General features: G+C 35.6%; 1 protein-coding gene across 6 annotated transcripts in view; it reads left to right on the top strand.

Moving 5' to 3' along the window:
• The window catches only part of TBC1D32 (TBC1 domain family member 32), a 246,750-nt gene that overhangs the window by 133,275 nt on the left and 90,427 nt on the right, over positions 1-23,048 (top strand). For all 6 annotated transcript variants that reach the window (XR_001627115.2, XM_007484498.3, XM_001379912.5 and 3 more), the window contains 3 exons: positions 9,873-9,995; positions 10,779-10,887; positions 12,403-12,496. Coding sequence is in view for 5 of the 6 variants with exons in the window: in XM_007484498.3 (XP_007484560.1) it covers positions 9,873-9,995; positions 10,779-10,887; positions 12,403-12,496 (326 nt within the window). In the remaining variant the exon portion in view is untranslated. The remainder of the gene's footprint in view (positions 1-9,872; positions 9,996-10,778; positions 10,888-12,402; positions 12,497-23,048) is intronic.

The raw sequence follows: 23,048 nt of genomic DNA, 5'->3' as shown, positions 1-23,048 counted from the left end.
GAATGATTGTTGCGTGGTGTTAGGGTTAGATTGCCTCCATTGGGCTTCATGAGTCTGGTTCAGAGGAAGTTGCAGAGGCAAATTCAGGAAGTGTTGCAGGAAAATAATAAAAAAAAAAATTCATCTGTACAGAGATATTCTAGCATAGGCTTACTGAACGCTTGCCAAGTAAATTATAGTGAGGATTCCTTTTGGTTATGAGTTCTAGATGGCTGCTGAGATCTCCTTGAACTCTCAAATTCTGTGATTCATGTATTTCAATATGTTTAGTTAATCCTCAGTGAATATCTAGGCATAATATAGGGACTCATTTGAGAAATGAATGAATTTTAGGCAACATTTGCCCATAATCAGAATTATATTGGATTTATAATTTAGAATAAGATATCCTATTCCCATAATGTCAGAGAAAAACATAGAAAAGAAATAATCTCATTAAAAAATCTAAATGCAAACTTTTCTTAGTTTGAAAATACAATGTGATACCTATAGTTGAAAAGTATGAATGAAGGAAAATTCTGTATGAGTAGAAGTTCTTTGCCCTAGTTCTCATTTTCAGGGATGACAGATATCATATGTATTAGAAAGAGTTAAGCTGAATGTTCTTCATTTTATTCATTCTTTGATTTGTTTCAACATTTTTAAAGGACTTGCATTATATGAGTCACTATTCACAAACAAAACTATTTTTTTGTCCTCAAGGAGCTCATTTTTTAGTTGAGAAACAGCATATTCACAAATAAGGAAATATAACAAAGAATATACATTTTTTAAAAAGTAATTTCAAAGGGAAGAAACTTTTTGACTATAAAGAAAATTATGGGGGCATCCTGAAAGAATTAATGTAGCATTAGGAATGAGAGAACCTTTGATCCAGAAGTGACTTTTATACTACTAGTACAACACCCTAATTTTATAGATGAGGATCACAAGGCCCAATGAAGTAAAGAACAAATGGTGGGGTATCTCCTTTTTGATTGTACACAATAGCTGTGATACATAATTAAGAAGAGATAATGAATTGTAGAAACTTTCTAGCCTACACTGGTTAGATCAGGCTGATACTCAAGATAGACATGGGTTAAAAAATAGATAAGAAATATTCCTATTTCTCTTGGTAACTTAGCTTCCTTATCTACAAAATAAGGGGTTAGATGAAATGATTTCTATGTTCCTCTCTAGTGCTAATGATTCTAAGTGGAATTTAGGCCTTATTTTAAAGGTGAGAAGAGAAAAATGTCTCAATATAAATTAACAAATTTCTTTAATAGTATATAATGATACATAATTATGTCAGCGCACGCATGCGTGTGTGTGTGTGTGTGTGTGTGTGTGTGTGTGTGTGTGTGTAAATGTTTTACAAACATTTCATCATTTCATCTTAGGAACAACCCTTGAGTTAGGAGCTATTATTATCTCATTTATATAGATAAGGAAATTGAGGCACACAGGTTAACTAACTTATTCTATGTCAAGTAATAGTAAATGTTTGAGGCAAGATAAGAACTCAGTTTTTTTCCAAGTCTCTGTCTAGCACTCTACCCACTAAGCTACCTAGAGCCATAGACAGCATAAAGTAATTGTCCTATGACGAGACTGTTTTTTTCTTTTCAAGATACTCTAAGCAAATGGATTTAGGAAAAGATAGAGATGAATTAAACAATATAGAAAAAATAATTTTGTAATAAATAAACCATTAATATCTATATTTATTTAAAAATATATGTTGCATTTAAAGGATACCTTTGTATAGTTATAAACTTAAAGCAATGAAAATTTTGTTTCAAGCACATAGCAAAATACATATTTACATACCCACATAACTAAACTATATTAAAATGAAACATATGCTTTTATTTTAATGCACCTAAAAGGGATTATTAAAATTTAAGGGAAAATGAAGGAAGAATTTTATAGTGATATTTCTCGCCTCATTTGTTTACCAATAATAATTAAAAATCTCTTCAGAGTGAGACTTTTGGGTAAGCATGGTGGCAGATTAGACGTGGCTTGCTTCCCCTCCTCAGACCCAATGATACAGACGACCTCAAAAGAAGACCCCCTAAAAACCATCCTCATAAGAATGGAGCGACTGTACAGTAGGGCACAGCACTGAAGGTATGTGGGATTTCGGGCATTTCCACACTATAAGGGAAGGAAAAAGATCCCACTCAAAATTGAGCTGATCTACCCTCCCCTACCACACCTACGGAGTCAGAATTAAAGTCAGTGTGCCAGAATCAATGAAGGACGGGAACACCAGGAGTGAACAATGGGCAGCTCCAGGTCTTGGGAGCAACTAAGACCACCAAGGAATTACCCCTGAGAGTAGTCACACCCGAAACCTCGGGAGGGGGGCAAGGGGAGCTCAGATCTCGGGCACTCAGAACTAGCGCACCATAATCAACAAGTACAGGAAGGGCACCCCTGAAGTGAGCAAGGGGCACCCATAGGTCTTGGGAGTTGACTAAGACCACCTAGGACTCACCCCTGAGAGCAGTAACACCCAGAATACCGGCAGGCAGGGGAGGGCAGACCTTGGGCTCCTACGAGAAGATAGCCCAGCTGCAGAGAATCGAGAGCTTGGCCGAGGCAAAAAGCTTTGATCATTAGATACATACACAGAGCCAGCCCTCCTTACTCAAATTTCTGACTGGAAAGGGAAGGAAAAACCATAGAGATGACAAACAGTGCCCAGGAACAACTTCCCAACACCAAGAAAAGCAAGAAGATGGGGTTGACATTGGATAGTTTTTACAGAGGAAAAATACAGACTACAGAGGAAATAGCAGAAGAGGAAACCTAAATAAATGTTCCAAAACATTCCAAAAGAAATGGAAATTGTACACAAGCTCTTGAAGAATTAAATTGGAGGTTATCAAAAAGATGGAAGCCTTCTGGCAGGAAAAATGGGAAATAATACAAAGAGAATACATCAATCTGAGGGACAAGAACTCCCAATTGGAGAAACAGCTGGAAGCTTCAAAAAGCAGAATAGACCAAACTGAAAAGGAAAACCAGTCTTTGAAGACCAGAATTAGGGAACTGGAAGACAATGATCTTTCAAAACAGCAAGAATGAATAAAGCAAAGTCAAAAGACTAAGAAATTAGAAGAAAACATAAAATATCTCACTGACAAAGTGAAAGATCAGGAAAATGGAGGAAGGAGAGACAATCACAATCATTGGTCTACCTGAAAAGCCAGAAATAGGAATATTGACATCATAATACAAGATATCATCTAAGAAAACTGCCCTGAGGTTCTAGAACAAGGGGGCAATATAGGCATTGAAAGAGTTCATAGAACATCCTCTACACTAAATACCCAAAAGACAACTCCCAGGAATGCAATTGCCAAATTCCAAAGCTTTCAAGCTAAGGAGACAATCCTACAAGAAACCAAAAATAGACAATTCAGATATCAAGGTGAACCAATCAGGATCACACAAGACCTTGAAGCTTCCACACTGAATGACCGCAAGGCCTGGAACAGGTCATTCAGAAAGGCAAGAGACCTGGGTCTTCAACCAAGAATCACCTATCCATCAAAACCAACTATATATTTCCAGTGGAAAGAATGGGTATTCAACAAAATAGAAGATTTCCAAGTATTTGTAAAGAAAAGACCAGAACTCAGTGGAAAGTTTGATTTCCAAACACAAAGAGCAAGGAAAACATGAAAAGGTAAATATGAAAGAAAGAGAAAAGGAGAAAAATGTTTTCTATTATTTAAACTCTCTTCTATAAGGACTACATTTAGATCAAATTATATATATCAACATATGGGGAAAATGTTATGTGTCACTCTCAAAAATTGTATGTATTATTAGAGTAATTAGAAGAATCACTCATTGGGAAAGATTAGGGCATTACAATGATATGTAAAAAGGGATGGCAAGAAATAAAAAAGGAGGGGGAGAATCGATAATGGTACCAAGATATACTTGAAGAAATAGAAATAAATTAAATAGAATAATCGTTGTCACCCAAAGATACATATGGGAAGGGGGAGGGAAAGAATTCTCTTATAAGAAAGCGAGGAAGAGAGTATTAATTGGTACTACTTAAACCTTACTCTCAGTGAAATCAACTCTGAGAAGGAAGAGCATCTAGATCCATTGGGATCTTTAATTCTATCTTATCCAACACGGTAAGGTAGAAGGGAAAATTAATGGGGGTGGGGAGAGGGAGAACAAAAAGGGAGGGAAGGAGAGGGGGGAGGGAAATTAACAAACCCTAAAAAAAAAAAGGGAACAAAAATGTAGGGGCTAGAAAGGGAAGTATAAAGTAAACCACTGGTTTAAAAGGTTATAGCTAAAGAAGAAAGGTCAGAATTAGGGGAGGAGATCAAAATGCCAGGGAATTCACAAGTGACAATCATAACTTCGAATATGAATGGGATGAACTCACCCATAAAACATAGATGAAGAGCAGAGTGGATTAGAATCCAAAACCCTAGCATATGTTGTCTTCAAGAAACACACATGAGGCAGGTAGATGCAAGTTCAGTATTAAAGGTTGGAGTAAGACCTATTTGGCCTCAACTGATAGAAAGAAGGCAGAAGTTGCAATCATGATATCTGACAAAGCCAAAGTAAAAATAGACATGATTAAAAGGGATAGGGAAGGTATATATATCCTGATAAAAGGGAGTATAGACAATGAGGAAATATCACTAATCAACATGTATGCACCAAATGGTATAGCACCCAAATTTCTAATGGAGAAACTAGGAAAATTGAAGGAGGAAATAGATAGTAAAACTATATTAGTGGGAGACGTGAACCAACCACTATCATATTTAGATAAATCAAATCAATAAATAAATAAGAAAGAGGAAAAGGAGGTGAATGAAATCTCATAAAAATTAGAGTTAATAGATACATAGAGAAAAATAAATAGGGACAAAAAGGAATACACCTTTTCAGTAGCACATGGCACATTCACAAAAATTGACCATACACTAGGTCATAAAAGCATGGCATACAAATGCAGATAAGCAGAAATAATAAATGGAACCTTTTCAGATCACAAGGCAATAAAAATAATGATCAGAAAGGGTACATGGAGAGCTAAATTAAAAATCAATTGGAAATTAAATAATATGATACTCCAAAATCGGTTAGTTAGAAAACAAATCATAGAAACAATAATTTCATTGAAGAAAATGACAATGGTGAGACAGCCTTTCAAACCTTACGGGATGCAGCCAAAGCAGTACTCAGAGGAAAATTCATATCCATGAGTGCATATATTAACAAATTAGGGAGGGCAGAGATCAGTGAATTGGACATGCAAATCAAAAAACTTGAAAGTGAACAAATTAGAACACCCCCAGAAGAAAAACAAATTAGAGATCCTAAAAATTAAGGGAGAAATTAATAAAATTGAAAGTTATAGAACTATTGAACTAATAAATAAGACTAGAAGCTGGTACTTTAAAAAACCAACAAAATAGACAAAGTACCGGTCAATCTAATAAAAAAAGGAGAGAAGAAAAGCAAATTAACAGTATCATAGATGAAAAGGAGGACCTTACCTCCAATGAAGAGGAAATTAAGGCAATCATTAAAAACTTCTTTGCCCAATTATATGGCAATAAATATGCCAATCTAGGTGATATGGGTGAATATTTATAAAAATATAAATTACCTAGACTAACAGAAGAAGAAATAGAATTCTTAAATAATCCCATATCAGAAAAGGAAATCCATCAGACCATCAAAGAACTGCCTAAGAAAAATCCCCAGGGCCTGATGGATTCACAAGTGAATTCTATCAAAAATTCAAAGAACAGCTAATCACAATACTATACAAACTATTTGACATAATAATCAAAGAGGGAGTTCTACCAAATTCCTTTTATGACACAAATATGGAACTGATTCAAAAGCCAGACAGGTAAAAAATAGAGAAATAAAACTACAGACCAATCTCCCTAATGAACATAGATGCAAAAATCTTAAACAGGACACTAGCAAAAAGACTCTAGCAAGTGATCAGGAGGATCATTCACTATGATCAAGTAGTATTTATACCAGGAATGCAAGGATGGTTCAATATTAGGAAAACCATCCACATAATTGAGCATATCAATATGCAAACCAACAAAAATCACATGATTATCTTAATAGATGCACAAAAAGCCTTTGATAAAATACAACACCATTCCTATTAAAAACACTAGACAGCATAGGAATAGAAGGGTCTTTCCTAAAAATAATAAACAGTTTCTATTTAGGACCATCAGCAAACATCATCTGCAATGGGGATATACTAGATGCATTCCCAATAAGATCAGGAGTGAAACAAGGATGCCCATTATCACCTCTATTATTTAACATTATACTAGAAACACTAGCAGTAGCAAGTAGAGAAGAAAAAGAAATTGAAGGTATTAAAATTGGCAACGAGGAGACCAAGCTATCACTTTTTGTGAATGATATGATGTTCTACTTAAAAAAATCCTAGAGAATCAACTAAAAAGCTAGTGGAAATAATCAACAACTTTACCAAAGTAACATGACACAAAATAAACTCACATAAGTCATCAGTGTTTCTATATATCTCCAACACATCGCAGCAGGAGGAATTAGGAAGAGAAATCCCATTCAAAATCACCTTAGACAATATAAAATACTTAGGAATCTATCTGCTGAGACAAACACAGGAACTATATGAACACAACTACAAAACACTTTACTCACAACTAAAAACTAGATCTTAGCATAAAAATGACCCTCCTACCCAAACTTATCTATTTATTTAGTGACATACCCATCGAACTTCCAAAAAACTTTTTTATGGAATTAGAAAAAACATAACAAAGTTTATTTGGAAGAACAAAAGATCAAGGATATCCAGGGAAATAATGAAAAAAAAATTTGAAGGAAGGTGGCCTTGCAATCCCAGATCTCAAACTATACTATAAAGCAGTGGTCATCAAAACAATTTGGTACTGGCTAAGAGACAGAAAGGAGGATTAGTGGAATAGACTGGGGGCAAGCGACCTCAGCAACACAGTCTGTGACAAACCTAAAAGCCCTAGATTTTGGGACAAAAATCCACCATTTGATAACAATTGCTGAGAAAATTGGAAGGAAGTGTGGGAGAGAGTAGGGTTAGACCAACACTTTACACCCTACAGCAAGATAAACTCAGAATGGGTGAATGACCTGAACATAAAGAAGGAAACTATTAATAAATTAGGTGAATACAAAATAGTACGTGTCTGATCTTTGGGAAGGGAAAGATTAAACTTAGAAAGAGTCACAAAATGTAAAATAAATAATTTTGATTACATTAAAATAAAAATTTTCTCTACAAGCAAAACCAATGTAACCAAAATCAGAAGGGAAATAACAAACTGGGAAATAATCTTCATAAGAAAAAACTCCGACAAAGGTCTAATTACTAAAATGTATAAAGAGCTTAACCAATTGTACAAAAAATTAAGCCATTCCCCAATTGAATAGGCAATTTTCAGTCAAAGAAATCAAAGCCATTAATAATCACATGAAAAAATGTTCTAAATCTCTTATAATCAGAGAGATGCAAATCAAAACAACTCTGAGGTATCACCTCACACCTAGCAGATTGGCTAACATGACAGATATGGAAAGTAATGAATGCTGGAGGGGATATGGCAAAGTGGGGACATTAATACATTTCTGGTAGAGTTGTGAATTGATCCAACCATTCTGGAGGGCAATTTGGAATTGTGGCCAAAGGACGATAAAAGACTTTCTGCCCCTTGATCCAGCCATAGCATTGCTTGGTCTGTCTTCCAAAGAGATAGTAAGGAAAAAGATGTACAAGAATATTCATAGCTTCATTATTTGTGGTGGCAAAAAATTGGAAAATGTGGGGATGTCCTTCAATTGGGGAATGGCTGAACAAATTTCGGTATATGTTGATGATGGAAAACTAGTTTGCTCAAAGGAATAATAAAGTGGAGGAATTCCATGGGGACTGGAACAACTTCCAAGAAGTGATGCAGAGTGAGAGGAGCAGAACCAGGAGAACATTGTACACAGAGACTGATACACTGTGGTAGAATCAAAGGTAATGGACTCCTCCATTGGTGGTAATGCATTGATCTTGAACAACCCAGAGGGATACAGGAGAAAGAACACTATCCACATCCAGAGGAAAAACTGGGAGTATAAACTCTTAAGAAAAACTAATGCGTGATGACATGGGTTGAAGGGTATATGAATGGGGAAATAGACTTCAAGTGAACATGCTATTGTAAATACTAAGAACATGGAAAAAGGTTCTGATCAAGAACACATGGAACACCCAGCCAAACTGTGTGTCGGCTATGGGAGGGGCGGGGGATGGGGAGGGAGGAAATGAAAATGATTTTTGTAACCAAGGAACAATGTTTGAGATTAAAAATAAAAATTAAAAAAAATAAAAGTCACTTCAGACTCAGTGAATGGAAAGAGGCCTAAAGGAAAACAACAACAAAAACAATAAAATAAATCTTTCCTAATTTTGATATTTTAGTTGGCATAATTTTATCTTAAAGGGCAAGTAAATAATGCTGGGGAAAATATCGGTTATCAAGTTAACCAAGTAATTATATTAAAATCAATGGATAAAATGAAATTATATGGTTTCATTCAGCTAATTTGCTTATCCAAAATAAACTTTTTGAAAATGTTTTAAACTAAAATTCCAAAATCTTGTTTGAAAAAGCAATCTATTTCACTCCTGTTATAATCAAACATTTAAGCTACCTCTTGTCCATCAACCATCTATTTGTGATGACCAACAGTTATTTTCCTTATCTTTTAGTTATAAAAATGTTTTCATTAGTCAAAAATAGCATTCACTTTAACATTTCATATCCATTACAAAATAATACAGTTGAAAGAAAAGTCATTTATTTCCCCTTTACTCCTCCTACTTTCATATTAAAAATCCATTAAAAAAAATCTTGTTATCTCTTCCTATGCCCATATTCTTCAGTGGCACTATGACCCTGTGATACATCCTCTTCAGTCTTTCCTCTGTGATAAAAGGATTGAAAGGTTTGCCTTTATCACACCTCTTAGGCTAAAAATTAATTTCCAATCAACATAGGACCTGAGAGCAGAGAGTGGAATGAAGAACAGAGATTATGCCCTCCTAGAGTCACTGACCTCTATCCTCTGGCTCCTTTAGCCAAAGGAGAAAAAGGGAAAAGAAAGAGACAGAATGAGTAGATAAATATGTAAAAACTCCCCTCTACCTCTCATTCCAATAAGAAGGCCATTGGTAGTCTTTATCACACCAAATATAATATCTCTTTGACTTGAGAAAAAAAAGATATAAAATTGCGGAGGGCATTGGGATTAGGAGGAGATGAACAAGAAAGAACCTTACTCTTATCTTAAAACCTCAAAGACATTTCTACCCACGATGTGGTTTTGTAGTTTCTGTTTCAGCTAAGCTGCCTCTATTTGCAGCTGTGAGTAGTTGGGAGATGGAGTAAGAGACAGAAGGAGAGAAAGAAGGTGTTCTTGGTCCTCAGGGTTTCCCTGAGGTCCTATCAGTTCTCAAATGGGATGTCCCAGGGCATAATATACTAGCTTCTCCTTCTGCAAATTAAATGGCATTTTCAGTACTGAATTAAAACCACAAATATAGACCACCGATTATTAATTTTTCTAACTAAATGGAGAAGTGGAGAACTGTTAAACATAACTGCTTTTTTTAATATATAAATGTAAGGAGTAAAATGAGCATAAAGGAATCATTTTCCTTCAGGTTCTATTATTAATGAGAAAGTATCTTTATGATCTAATTATATTTCTTAACTTTCTTTATCTTAGATTTTCACTCTTATCCAAATTATTGTCATCTCATTTTTCCCAATATGCAGGTTATTAAGTGTATTATGTTGTGATCTAGATACACTTCTACTTTTAGAGTCTCAATACCAAGTGTCTACAATACTTTTAAATGCTCAAGAGGAAAATATTTTAGATATCACCGGAGAGCAGAGGTAAGAAATAACTGAAAAAAATTAATCTAGAAAGGGAACCAGGTTGAAAATATGAATGCTTGCTTATAGATTCAGATGAAGAAGGTACTAGGGGATTTTTAGTGATAAGATATATTTAAAGCTCTGTGCATCAGAATCAGTCTTTTAAATCATTTAGTCAGGCCTTCATTTTAAAGGTAAAAAATCTTACTTTGTTCATTTGTTAATTTGTTTTTTTAACTCTATCCTTCTGTCTTGAAATTGATATTGTGTATTGGTTCTAGAACAAAAGAACTGTAAGGGCTAGGCAATTAACTTGCCTAGGGTCATCCAGCTAGATTGTGTTATATGAAGCCAAATTTGAACCTAGGACCTTTCATCTCTAGGCCTGCCTCTCAATCCACTGAGCCACCTAGCTAATCCCCATTTGTTAATTTTTTCAAATTCTTATTCTATTAATTACCTCTTTTTTTAGATGTCATTATATCAATTTTAATTGTACAGCATCATCTTATTACAGGTAAATGAAAATATGGGTAACTAGATGATGCATTGGGTAGAGTGCCTTGCCTGGAGTCAAAATGACCTGAGTTCAAAACTGGCCTCAGACACTAGCTGTGTGACTCTGGGCAACTCACTTAACCCTGTTTACATCAGTTTCTTCTACTATAAAGTAAGCTGTAAAAGGAAATGGCAGACCACTCTAGTATCTTTGCCAGAAAATCCATAAATGGGGTCATGAAGAGGTAGACAGGACTGAAACAAATGAACAATAAAAAAATGAAAAAATGATTTGTTTTTCAGGGACGTTATAATTGATGGACTTTCAGTAGAAAGAAACCATGTCCTTGTTAGACTAAATCTTGTTGGTGGACCATCAGAAAGGATTTTGCCAGCCAGGGCACTACAAAAGGTAACTGAGAAAAAAAACATGTTTTCCATATGTTCATGTTAAACATATATGCTACGTAAATTTGTTTAGAGAGTATTCAAATTTAATAGTTCCTGTTTGTCTGTCATCTGTATTGTAGGGGCAATTTTTAGCTACCTATTAGGCCATGCAATTATATAGTTCACACATTATAATTTTATTCTTAGTTTCCAGCAGTTATAAATGTAAGTAAGGGGAAAGCCAAAACATATTGTTTCTATGATTCTCTCTTCCTGTGCATCCTCGATGATTACTTTGTAATTTATAATTTTTATAAAATTAAAAACAAACCTTTTTCTTTGTAATTTTAGGCTCCTGTACACTCATTAGTACTTGCATAGTTTGCTATTTGTTTAGGAAATGTTTTCTTAAGTATTATATTTCCCCTGCAACTCTTAGAAAGAAATCAAAATTATTATATGCATAGAGGACAGGAAGATTGTTAAATAAACTTGATGCCACCATATTTTTTTCTTTAAAGGCTGTGATTTTACTATTATGGAAATATAGTAAAAGCAGCATGGTCTACTTTGGATAACCATAAGAAATTAAGCAGATTTCTGGTATTAGCATTTATTGGATATTTTACATGTTAACTTTTTAATACAAATTATAAGATTGAATTATGATATCATAATGTAAATCTTGAAATTTCTCAGACTTGTGAATGTTAAAAATTTCCCCATCGGGGAATTCTCAATTAAAACAATTCCCTACTGGGAACATTCCACATTTGGATGTGAGAACTCTATTTAGATTAGAAATGGGAAGACCTCTACTCCACCCATACTTAAGGATTGCTTTAGGGGAAAAACTCCTTGCTAAACAATGAGGGTACTTGGGCCCATACTTATAATGAGGCAAAAAGTTCTTTAAGCCATGTCTATTTTTAGAAGTAATACAATGGAGTGCTAAGTACCTATTAAAGGTCAGGCAACTTGTAAACTTGCCAGGAGCAAAGAGGTGAAAACGTATTCAGAAGTTTTTCTGGTTCAAACATACTAAAGGGATTAGTCGACCCAGCAGTGAATTCAGAATAGGGCTATCCCTATCTACTGTGATTGGTAGATGGAAGAACTTAGGGGAGGTGACATAGGAGAAAACCCCCTATATAAGAAAAAGCAGAATCTCTTGAAAGAATCCTTTTGAGGAAGATCGCTTGAAAACAATCCTTTTGGAGAAAAGCTCTTGGGAGAGGCTCTGAAGAAGGGAAGCTCTTGGAGGACAATCTCTAAGGAGGTCTCGCTGGAGCTCCTCTGAGGGGACTCTGTCCCTCTGGAGGCTCTTGAGAGGGGCCCTTTAAAACAGTCTCTGGCTGGAAGGCTCTTTGAGGAGGACTCTGGCTGGAACTCTCTCTGAGGAGACTCTGTCACTAGAATCTTTGCTTAGACAGACCTTGTGGTGACTGATAAAAGACTGACTGACTGATGGATGAAATATAAAAAAATTTGTATTGATTCCTAGCTGATATGAATTATTTTTACCTCCTCTTTTTAGGGTGATGATCCATATCCTTGGCCAATGTTTTCATCATGCCCTTTACCAAACTGCTATGTTTCAGAAATTACTAAAAGAATTGATTCAAAACAAGGTGAAATATTTCTATTATCATAAACCATATCACTTAAAATGTATGTGTATTTGTGAATCTATACATATGTACACCATATGTGCATATATTGTGTGTATGTGTACATAACTTGCTAGAGTTTAGTTAAATTTTTTAGTGAAGAATGCAGAATATTCATCATGTCATATCTGAACACAACACCATAAGTTAATTTCCAGTATATTTTTCTTAGGTTGACATTTGAGCTTATAGAAAACCTGTTTCAGAATTACCCAAGTATGGTTAAACACAAAAATTAGTTTTACCTCTTTTCTTGAATTTGCTCTGTTTAGGTGAGAATTTAGGGTTATTTTTTTTTAAACCCTTACCTTCTCTCTTAGAATCAATATTGTGTATTGGTTCCAAGGCAGAAGAGCAGTAAGGGGTAGGCAATGGGGGTCAAATGACTTGTACAGAGTCACATAGGTAGGAAGTGTCTGAAGCCAGATTTGAACCTGGAACCTCCTATCTCTGGGCATGGCTCCACCCAGATGCCCCTGAAGCTTGTAATATTTAGTGGAATTGTATAGAATTGAAGAGGTACAGGGAATAATGGTAGGTTTTTAAATAAGGAATGGAGGAATTTAAGGGAGAGGAAGAATATGGCTGCTGGTGAGGTAAAAGGAAATACTCCCTGCTGAGAGTCTATCTTTGAAAAATAGGGGTTAGGAAGAAATGAGCCACCTATGATAGCCTGAGGGGATGTCTGCTCTATTGAGTCATGTTAAAGATAGCACAGACACTCCTGAAGGACAAGCCTTTCCCTCAACCAAGGTTGCCCAGCAGGAGTCCAATAAGGACCGTTTAGGGTTGAATGGCTGTCCTTAGGTTCAGTTCCCTCTATGTCCCCCTGAAATGATAGTCCTCTTATCTGACTGTGGTTATTTAAATAAAGATGTATTTTAATAAAAAGTTTGGATTAGGGAGTTATCAGGGAAGAGGGAATCGGGATATCCCTAGATTGGGTTTGAGTCTCTCTCAGTTTTTGAGCTGAGGCCAGGCCTCGCAGACTGGTGGAGGGTTTCTTTTATTTCTGTCTAAGCTAAGCTAGGCTATCTTTCTTAAGTTCAAAGTCTTTAGCAGTAGACAGCAAGAGGAAGAAAAGGTTCTGACTTTCAGAGCTGGATGGGCCTGTCTTTTCAGGTTGATGCCCCTAAAGAGAGGCCTTACAGTTCAAATTGCTCCCCTTAAATCCTTTTGTTCAATGACACCATCACAGAAATTCAGGTAGAGCCCAAAGTTGGGAAAATCAGGAATAGAGGTACTTCTATTGAGAGAAAGGGAAAGAGTGCTCCTTCCAGTCTGAGGGCCAGGACAAGAGAGAGTCACAATACCAACTGTCACTCTAAGTTCCCTTCCCCCCACCAACTGTCATTGCTGCCCATCAATTTCACTCTAACCTTCCAACTGCTTTTTGCTCCAACTCAGTGGCAGAAAGTCCAGAACTTGCTTCAGTTTTCCTTTACACAATTGTCCCTCCCCTTTTTTTTGTTGTGACCTTCCCAAGGTCACTTAGATTTATTACACTTACCAAGGTACTAAATCTAATAACTAATTAGTCCCTCCAAAATAATAAACTTCCCTCAATTACTCCATCAGTATTCTATGCTAACTTTATCTACTCTAAGGATTTGTATACAGGAAAGTTTGGGTAAGGGTAGTTTTAGGGTTTTACAGTAAATGTTTGAACAAAACCATTACAAAGAAATTTAAATCTTAGGGCTAATACTACTTACTCTTGCTAAGTAAAACTAATATAGGGGGCAGCTGGGTAGCTCAGTGGATTGAGAGCCAGGCCTAGAGACGGGAGGTCCTAGGTTCAAATCTGGCCTCAGACACTTCCCAGCTATGTGACCCTGGGCAAGTCACTTGACCCCCATTGCCTAGCCCTTACCACTCTTCTGCCTTGGAGCCAATACACAGTATTGACTCCACGACAGAAGGTAAGGGTTTAAAAAAAAAAAACAAATATAAATATTTTTTCTATTTTATATATATACATATAATTATTTGCAAGCTATTTTATCTATATGTATTTCCATTAAACACAATTTCAGCATCAATTTTATAATAAACAATTAAATGTTTACTATCTGCAAATGCAGCTAAGTATATTTCTAAGTATAACTAACTATGCTGTGCTTCACTTAATTTACTCCTAATCTATTCCCTACTTATTATAACTATTCTCTAAGTCCCTAGTCTAATCTATAACCTAATCTTATGTACAAAATATATACATACTATGCTAAATATTTCCAGATTCTATCACTATGTTACTAACCTAATTATAGAATATACATTATTTATAGAGATTATTTACATATAATACAATAATATACGTAGTTCCCTAATCTTGATGTCAGTCAAATAGAAAGATCTGCTGATCTTTCTATTTGACTAAGACCTTATAGAACTAACTAACTAACTAACTAACTATATATATATATATATATATATATATATATATTTACAGTTTGCATAAGTACAATTTCAGATACTTGTTTATTTAAGCAAGGTCTCCCAATATTTGTCAGATTGTGATGTTTTGTTTTGCGTCTGATAGTGTTGTGTTGAAAGAATACTCATCAAGTTTCTTCAGATTTCTACTTCTCATGCTGAGTGATGGATATCTTCTTTCTTCCACGTTATGTAGTGTTGCATGCTATTTCCCTAATATGTGAAATTAAATTTGTTTTATGATTTCACCACAGTCAGTCTTATATATAAGTTCTGTTTTCCATCTGTCCTCTTCTTGTATAAACAAATTTACAAAGTTCAGTCTTAGATGTACATTTCAGCCTTTTCTCTTTGTTTCTTATCTCTAACAGCTTTTCTTGATGCTTTTCCTCTGGGCTGGTTTAAAATCTTTTCCTCTGGGATGCTTTTCCTCTGGGTGGCAAGTTTGTTTTCTCACTGTGGCATGCTTGACTGCTGGGATCTTGTTGTCTCAAACATTTTGTGTCACTGTTGTTTCTTTGTGGTGTACTTTTTGATGTTAATCAGTTTTTCTTTTCATTTCTCAGTACTATCTTTTGTCTAGTTATCTTCTTCTTCTATGTCTGTTACAGTGATGTTGGATTTTTTCTGGTTTTATGTGGGAACAGAGGAACCCTGAGTCTTTCCCTGCAATTTTTATAGCTGTCAGGGTAGTAAGCAATACTTAATGTGGTCCAGTCCATTTTATGGCTGTAGCCAATTTTCTATTGAAATTTTTAAAGTATACTTTGTCTCCTGGTTTGATGTTGTACAAATTGTAATCCAAGGGGTACTGTTTGTTGTATCAAGCCCATTTTGTGCAACTCTGCTATTCTTGTTTGTAAAGCTTGTATATATTTTGTTAATTGACAGTCTGGTTTGTGAGAAGTTCTAAATCAGAGAAAGGAAGGTATGATACTATCATTTTATTGTTTGCTTCTTTTTCTGTTTGTTTTCTATCAGATGTATTCTTTCGTAATATCATCCCTGCTTTCAGTGTCTTTGTCTCCAGAAGGTCTAGTAATTTGAACATTCTTGTTTTGGATTTTTCTCCCCATTGGACCATTCTGTTGTTTGCTCATGCTTCAATTCATTTGCAGTTTGTTTAAAATCTTTAGAACCCTCTACTATTTGTGTCTCATATGGTTCTGTTTTTGGGTTTGCTATTTGTCCTATACTTTCTGTTTCTAAAGTATATTCTTTCCTTTCTGCTATAATATCCCAGTTTTGTTCTTCAGCTAAAGACTGAGTAAATATTAACCCATTTACCTTTCCCAATTTGCAAAGCTTTTAATGAATCAACTAGCTCTGCCCCTTGAGCACTCCATGCTTTGGTAAGGATGCATACAATAATGTCTCTGTTTGTGTTACTACTGCCACTCCAATGTACCTTTCACCATTACCTATCATGCTCAAAACATTTGTTTACATTTCGATGTTGGGTTGTTCAAGGGAAGTGTCTTTTAAGTCATTTCTTGGTTTTTCAACTAATGATATTGTTTCCTGGCAATTATGTATGGGTTCCCCTTCAAACAGCAGATCTAGCATCAAAGTTGCTGGATTCAATGGTTGGCAACGTTTTAAAGTGATATTTTCATTGCTTAGTAATACAGTTTCATATTGCAATAGTCTTTGCTGTGTGCAAGCTTGTAAATGACATCTGTTCCATATGGAATCTAGTTGGTGTGAAGAGTAGACACTAAATTTTGATCCTAATAGCAAATCAGATAGCTTTTGGATCATGGTTGCTGTGGCTGTGATTGCTCTCAAACAGGGAATCATTCCTTTCTCAATTATATACAGTTGTGTAGTATAATATGCCACTGGCCTAAAATTGGTTCCTAAAATTTGGACTAACACTCCAGAAGCTATGCCTCTTGCTTCATGTACAAAGAGATGGAATTTTTTGTTGTAGTCTGAAATACCTAAGACTAGAGCTGTTATGATTGGTTCTTTGAGCTGTGCTAAGGCTTAGAGATGCTCTTTTTTTAGTTTCAAAGGTTCTGTGACTGTGTTTTTGGTTAATGTTACATTATTATCTAATTGGATTTCTTCTACCTGTTCTTTAGTTTTATTTTGTGCTTTTGGAACCCCAAGTTCTATTTGCATGCCATCTCCTTCCTTTTCATTTTCCCCATTTCCTTTCCCATCTTGCCTTTTTGATGTTACCCCCATGAACCTGGCTTCATAACGGACTTTGTTTGGCAGCACCTGAATAACATGGTTTCGGTCCTTGTTGGATGTATCTCTCCATGATTTCTAAATTTAGTGTTGCAATGAATTCTTGTAATTACAATTACAACATTTTGTATTTGTTTGTGTATTGTTGCTGCTATACTTCATATTGCTTTTCCAGGACCTTTGTTTGTTGTTAGATTGGACTAATTGTGCCTTTAAAAAACAGTTTCAAACCATGTGACCCATTTTTCCACATAGGAAACATTTGGGTACATTTCTCCTTTGATTGCTTTGTGTATTATTTCTTGTGGGTTTGTATGATTGCAGAGTGGCTAGATTTTTTTTTCTTCAATATCTTTATGTTTACTTGAGCTATTTGCCTCCTTGTGCTTGGCTTTAAGCTCTTTGATTATTTCATCCTTTTCCTCTAGGATTTCTTTATGAACTGTGAATATATAAGTTGCAGTTTTTCATAAATCTTCCAGACTTAGTGTTTCCCAGCCTGGGCACTGAAGTTTAAAATATGATCTAATAGGTGTCTTACTGCCTTTCACAAATTATCTCCTTATGAGTTGGAGATTTTGGTCAGTTAAATTTTTAAATCCAAGCACATTCTCTGCTACTTCAGTCACTCTATCGAGTAACTTTGATGGATGTTCCCCACTTTCCTGTTTCAAATTCTCAAATTGTCCCCAAGTATCTGGTCTTTTTGAAAAACTTTTCATTGCCTCTAATCAATCTTCTCTATGTTTTCCTAGATAACATAGATTTTCATTACTAGATAACTCTAAGTCTGTTCCTTCCTCTGCCATGATGTGAAATTTGGATTGTTTCTAGTTTCATCAATGAATTCCTATTTTTCCCTTTTTGAAAATAATTCTGAGAGAAGTATTTCAGTGTCCTAGAAATCTGGATCATAAAGCCTAGTAAATCTTTTAAATTCTTTCAAACATCTCACCGGTTCTGAAAACCAGGAAGGCATCCATTTTTTTCAGACTTTCAAGGTCGGCTGTTGTAAATGGTTTGTGTTTTAATATGAATTATGCCTCTATCTGGTTGTAGGCTTGTTTGATCTCTTAGTGGCAATATCGGTATTCAACCTTCAGCCCCATCTGTATTTTCTTGCTTAACTACATTGTTATTTTTAGGTTTGTCATGTTGTGTTTTAATACATTTGCCACATTGTTTCTCCTCAGTCAGTTGCTTAATCATTTGCCTTTACTTGCATCATCTCCTCCCTCATAGCTAAAATCATCACAGCCATTTCATTGTCTTTTGCTTTTTTCCCATAAATTAGATGCATACCTCTTTTAGGGCATAGTATAGTTGGATTAAGAAGAATAATGCTCCAGCATATGTGGGAATGAATGAAATCAAGCAATATATACATATATTCAGCCATTTGCAAACTTTCACAGATCCTAAGCAGAAAATAAGTATAATCTGGAATCTTGTCAAAAAATAAGTTGTAAAACACATAAAAGAAATGTCCAATGCAGACTAAATAATCCATGGCAAGTAATAGCTTCTTTGCTGTCTTGTATCTTGAAAAGCTTTTTGCAACAGAAGAAATGTTTTTAAGTCTTGCTCTTTAAGAGTCGCCTTCTCCCTCTAGAAGGAGTGGTTTCTTTTTGGGTGTGGTATTACTAGGCAGATTAGTTGCACTCAACACTGCTCTCAAAATGGCTGCTTTCCGCAGTCACCCATGATTTCTCTGAATCTTCTCTGATACCTCCAATTGACTTTTTTCCCCCAATTCTTGACAAAATAGGTTGGAAAACTTGGCTGACTGCCAAAATCTGTAATATTTTTTGGGAAGTATGGGGGAATTAGAAAAATAGGGGATAAGGAAGGTTTATAGCAGGGAATGGAGGAGCTTAAGGGAGAGAGGGAATATTGCAACTGTTGAGGCAAAGGTAAGAGATGCCCCCTGCTAGGAGGCAGTAGCAGGAGTCCAATAAGGACCATTTGTTGTTGTATGAATGAGATGATGTTTACTCTCTCTAGGCCCAGAAAAGATAGTTCACTTATCTGACTGCGATATTCTAATAAGAGAAATTTTAATAACCAGTTTGGATTGGAGAGATATCGGGGATAAAGGGAAGAAGGAGGTCCCTAAATAAGGTTGAAGTCTGTCTCAGCTTTGGGGCTGAGGCCAGGCCTCACAGACTGGTGGAGGGTTTCTCCCACTCCAGTCTATGCTACATCTGTGCTAGTTTTGTCAATTTCAGAATCTTAGCATTAGACAGAAAGCAACAAGAACAGTGCTAATCTTCAGAGCTGGTTGGGCCTGTGTCTTTGGGCTGAAAAGAGTAGAGGCACTCCTAATCCAGACTGGGAAGCCAAAGCTCCTCCAACCTCCAACACTAGGAAGAAACTAAGCTCGGAAGGAAGGAAGTGCTAGTCACAAGACCCAACTGCCACTCCCAGTTACCCCTTCCCCTACCAACTATCATTCTTGACAATTTCCTCTCTTTGGATATTCCCACTGTTGCTTAGTCCAACATAGCGGCAGGAAGTTCAGAACTTGTTCTTGTTTCCTTTCCACAAAGTCCATAAGGCATTTTGTTATTTGGCTATAGCCTCAGATCCATTGTCTACAGAAATCTCTTACTCCTAAAAAGGCTCTCAATTATTAGTCATTGGCACACTGAGCTTTTGTATATCCAATACTCTTTTCTTTGAAATCTTTCTCATGACCTATTGTAGCTTTGATTTGGAAACTTTGTGGCCTTTCTTATATAGCTCTAGTAGAAGTTTTTTACTATCCTGATAACAAACTTTAGCAGATGGGGGCACAAGAAGAATGACATTCAAATAGTGCACGTTTTGCTTTCTTTGAATTGAATGTTCTTTAAATCTCATTGCAAGATTTGGCAAAATGCTTTTGGGCTTTCACAGAATCCCATTGGTAATCATCCCCTTGTCAACTGAGTCCCATTCCCAGTGAAATCAAAGATTTTTTGGCTTTCCTTTGCAATTGGAATGCTAAAATAAGCACTACACAAATCAACGATAATATAATAACTCCATATACTTGGAATTTCTGAAATTATTTTAGATGGGCTTCAAGTGACTATATGGGACTTTTTTTACGAAGTTATTTACTGCTGTTTGTGCCAACTCAGTGGAAGAAAGTCCAGAACATGCTTCAGTTTTCCTTTCCACGGGCTTAATATTAAGAAGCAACTTTCTATTATAAACTTTTGATTTTTCTTTAATTATGTGCTCTTTACAATTGGGAGGGGGTATTTATGGAAACATAGTATAATCAAATTCATGTTATGTGAAAGATATTAATATCATGACTTATCCATACATATTTATCAATATGTCAAGGATCTGTAATATTATCAGTGTGGGAATTCTTTTCTCTTAATTGGTTTACATGCAAAATCTCTAACACTTGGCACTTTGCCTGGCATTGTAGACATTTCAGAAGTGCTTATTCTGCTTTCCTTGCCTCCTTGCACCTTTTGTCATTTTGTTTTTTTGTGAAATTTTCTAATCTTGTGGTTGTGATCCTCAGAGATTTACATTAATTTATGTTAATTATTAGCAATCCAGAAGTATTCTTTTTTCACTTTGCTATTGATATCTTGTATTTCTTTCTTAGGCAATTGCCTAGTCACATTCCTTCAACTTTTTTTAACAGTTGAAGAGTGAAGTTTTTATATTTTCTTCCTGAGCCCTCTTTTTTTTTTTCAAAGGGCATTTCATTCTTCCTAGTAAAATAGGGAATCAAAATATTTTCTAACAGTCTTTCACCTTCAGGTTTATATGTTTATAGGTTTTGCCTGGTTCTGGCAAAAACTCCAGCACAGAACACTTTCTTCAAGAAAATAATTTTCCTCTGTTAATGCTCCACGTCAGATCCCTATTTCTTTGCTTTCTTTCTACTTAACTTTTTTAATCATTGTATTAAACTGTGATTAAAAATTACCTGTTGTCTTTCTTCTTCACTGTGCTAAGAGCTTAGTTGGTCAGGGCCTCCTGAATCTACATTAATTTGCTTACAGCCCTTTCCAAATTTTCTTATTGTGTGATTAAGCTATTTCTTTATTTGCCTTTTATTTTATTATTTTAAATTTTATTTATTTAATTTAGAATATTTTCTGATAGTCAAAAGATTCTTGTTCTTTCTCTCCCATACCACCACCTCCCTGCCATAGCCGACACACAATTCCACTGGGTTTTACGTGTGCCATTCATCAAGAACTATTTCTATATTATTGATATTGCACTAGTGTGATCATTTAGAATCTATATCCCTAATCATATCCTCAATCCATGTGATCAAGGAGTTGTTTTTCTTCTATGTTTCTATTCACAATTCTTCCTCTGAATGTGTATGGTGTTCTTTCTAATAAGTCCCTCAGACCTGTCCTGGATCATTGCATTGCTGCTAGTACAGAAGTCTATTACAATCGATTGTACCACAGTTTATCAGTCTCTGTGTACGGTGTTCTCCTGGTTCTGCTCCTTTCACTCTGCGTCAATTCCTGGAGGTCATTCCAGTTCACCTGGAATTCCTCCAGTTTATTATTCCTTTGAGCACAATAGTATTCAATCACTAACATGTACCACAGTTTGTTCAGCCATTCCCCAATAAAAGAACATCCTCTCATTTTCCAATTTTTTGCCACCACAAAGAGCACAGCTATAATTATTCTTGTACAAATCTTTTTTCCCTATTATCTCTGGGGTACAAAGCCATCAGTCCTATGGCTGAATCAAAGCGCATTGCCTTTACGTTTAAATAGAAGCAAGCAGATGACTGTCAGCAGAAATATGATTATCAAGTTAGATCTAAAACTGTCTTGTCACTTTTTTCTAGTATCTGTTAAACTGGGAAGCTTATAGGAAGCTATATATAATAGCTTCCTAAGGTTAAAGAAAACAGAGCCCTTTGTGTTCTTCAAAGGAGCAATTATAGATTACCAAAGGCATGATAATATAATAGGATAAACATTTATTTATTTGTTTGTTTATTTTCCCATTTGAATTAATTTATTTAGTCAGTTTAGAACATTATAACTTGGTTACAATAGTCACATTGTTTCCCTCCCTCCCCTCCACCCACTCTTCCTGCAACCAACGGGCAATTTCATTGGGTATTACTTGTGTCCTTCATCAGAACCTATTTCCATGTTGTTGTTTACACTAGGATGTTCATTTAGAGTCTACATCCCCAACCATATCCCTTCGATTCATGTATTCAAGCAGTTTTTTTTATTCCTTGTTTTTACTCCCACTATGTTTCTTCTGGATGTGGATAGTGATTTTCCTCGTAGGTTCCTCCAAGTTGTTCAGGGTCATTGAATTGCCAATAATGGAGAAGTCCATTAAATTCGATTGTACCACAGTGTATCAATCTCTGTGTACAGTGTTTTCCTGGTTCTGCTCCTCTCACTCTGCATCAATTCCTGGAGGTTGTTTCAGTCCCTATGGAATTCCTCCACTTTATTATTCCTTTGAGCACAATAGTATTCCATCACCAACATATCCCACAATTTGTTCAGCCATTCCCCAATTGAAGGGCATCCCCTCATTTTCCAATTTTTTGTCACCACAAAGAGCAGCTATGAATATTTTTGTATATGTCTTTTTCCTTATTATCTCTTTGGGCTACAAATCCAGAAGTGCTATGCCTGGATCAAAGGGCATACAGTCTTTTATCACCCTTTGGGCATAGTTCCAAATTGCCCTCCTGAATAGATCAATTCACAACTCCACCAGCAATGAATTGATGTCCCAACTTTGCCACAAATTTGCCTATTCATGTTCCTTGCCCATTTATCAATTGGTGAATGGCTTGATTTTTTGTACAATTGGTTTAGCTCTTTATAAATCTGAGTAATTAGACCTTTATCACAGG

The sequence above is a fragment of the Monodelphis domestica genome, chromosome 2 (genome assembly GCF_027887165.1).
Source record: "Monodelphis domestica isolate mMonDom1 chromosome 2, mMonDom1.pri, whole genome shotgun sequence".
Taxonomy (NCBI): Eukaryota; Metazoa; Chordata; class Mammalia; order Didelphimorphia; family Didelphidae; genus Monodelphis; species Monodelphis domestica.
Note: the sequence above shows the minus strand (reverse complement) of the source record. Positions and strands in the feature narration are given on the sequence as shown.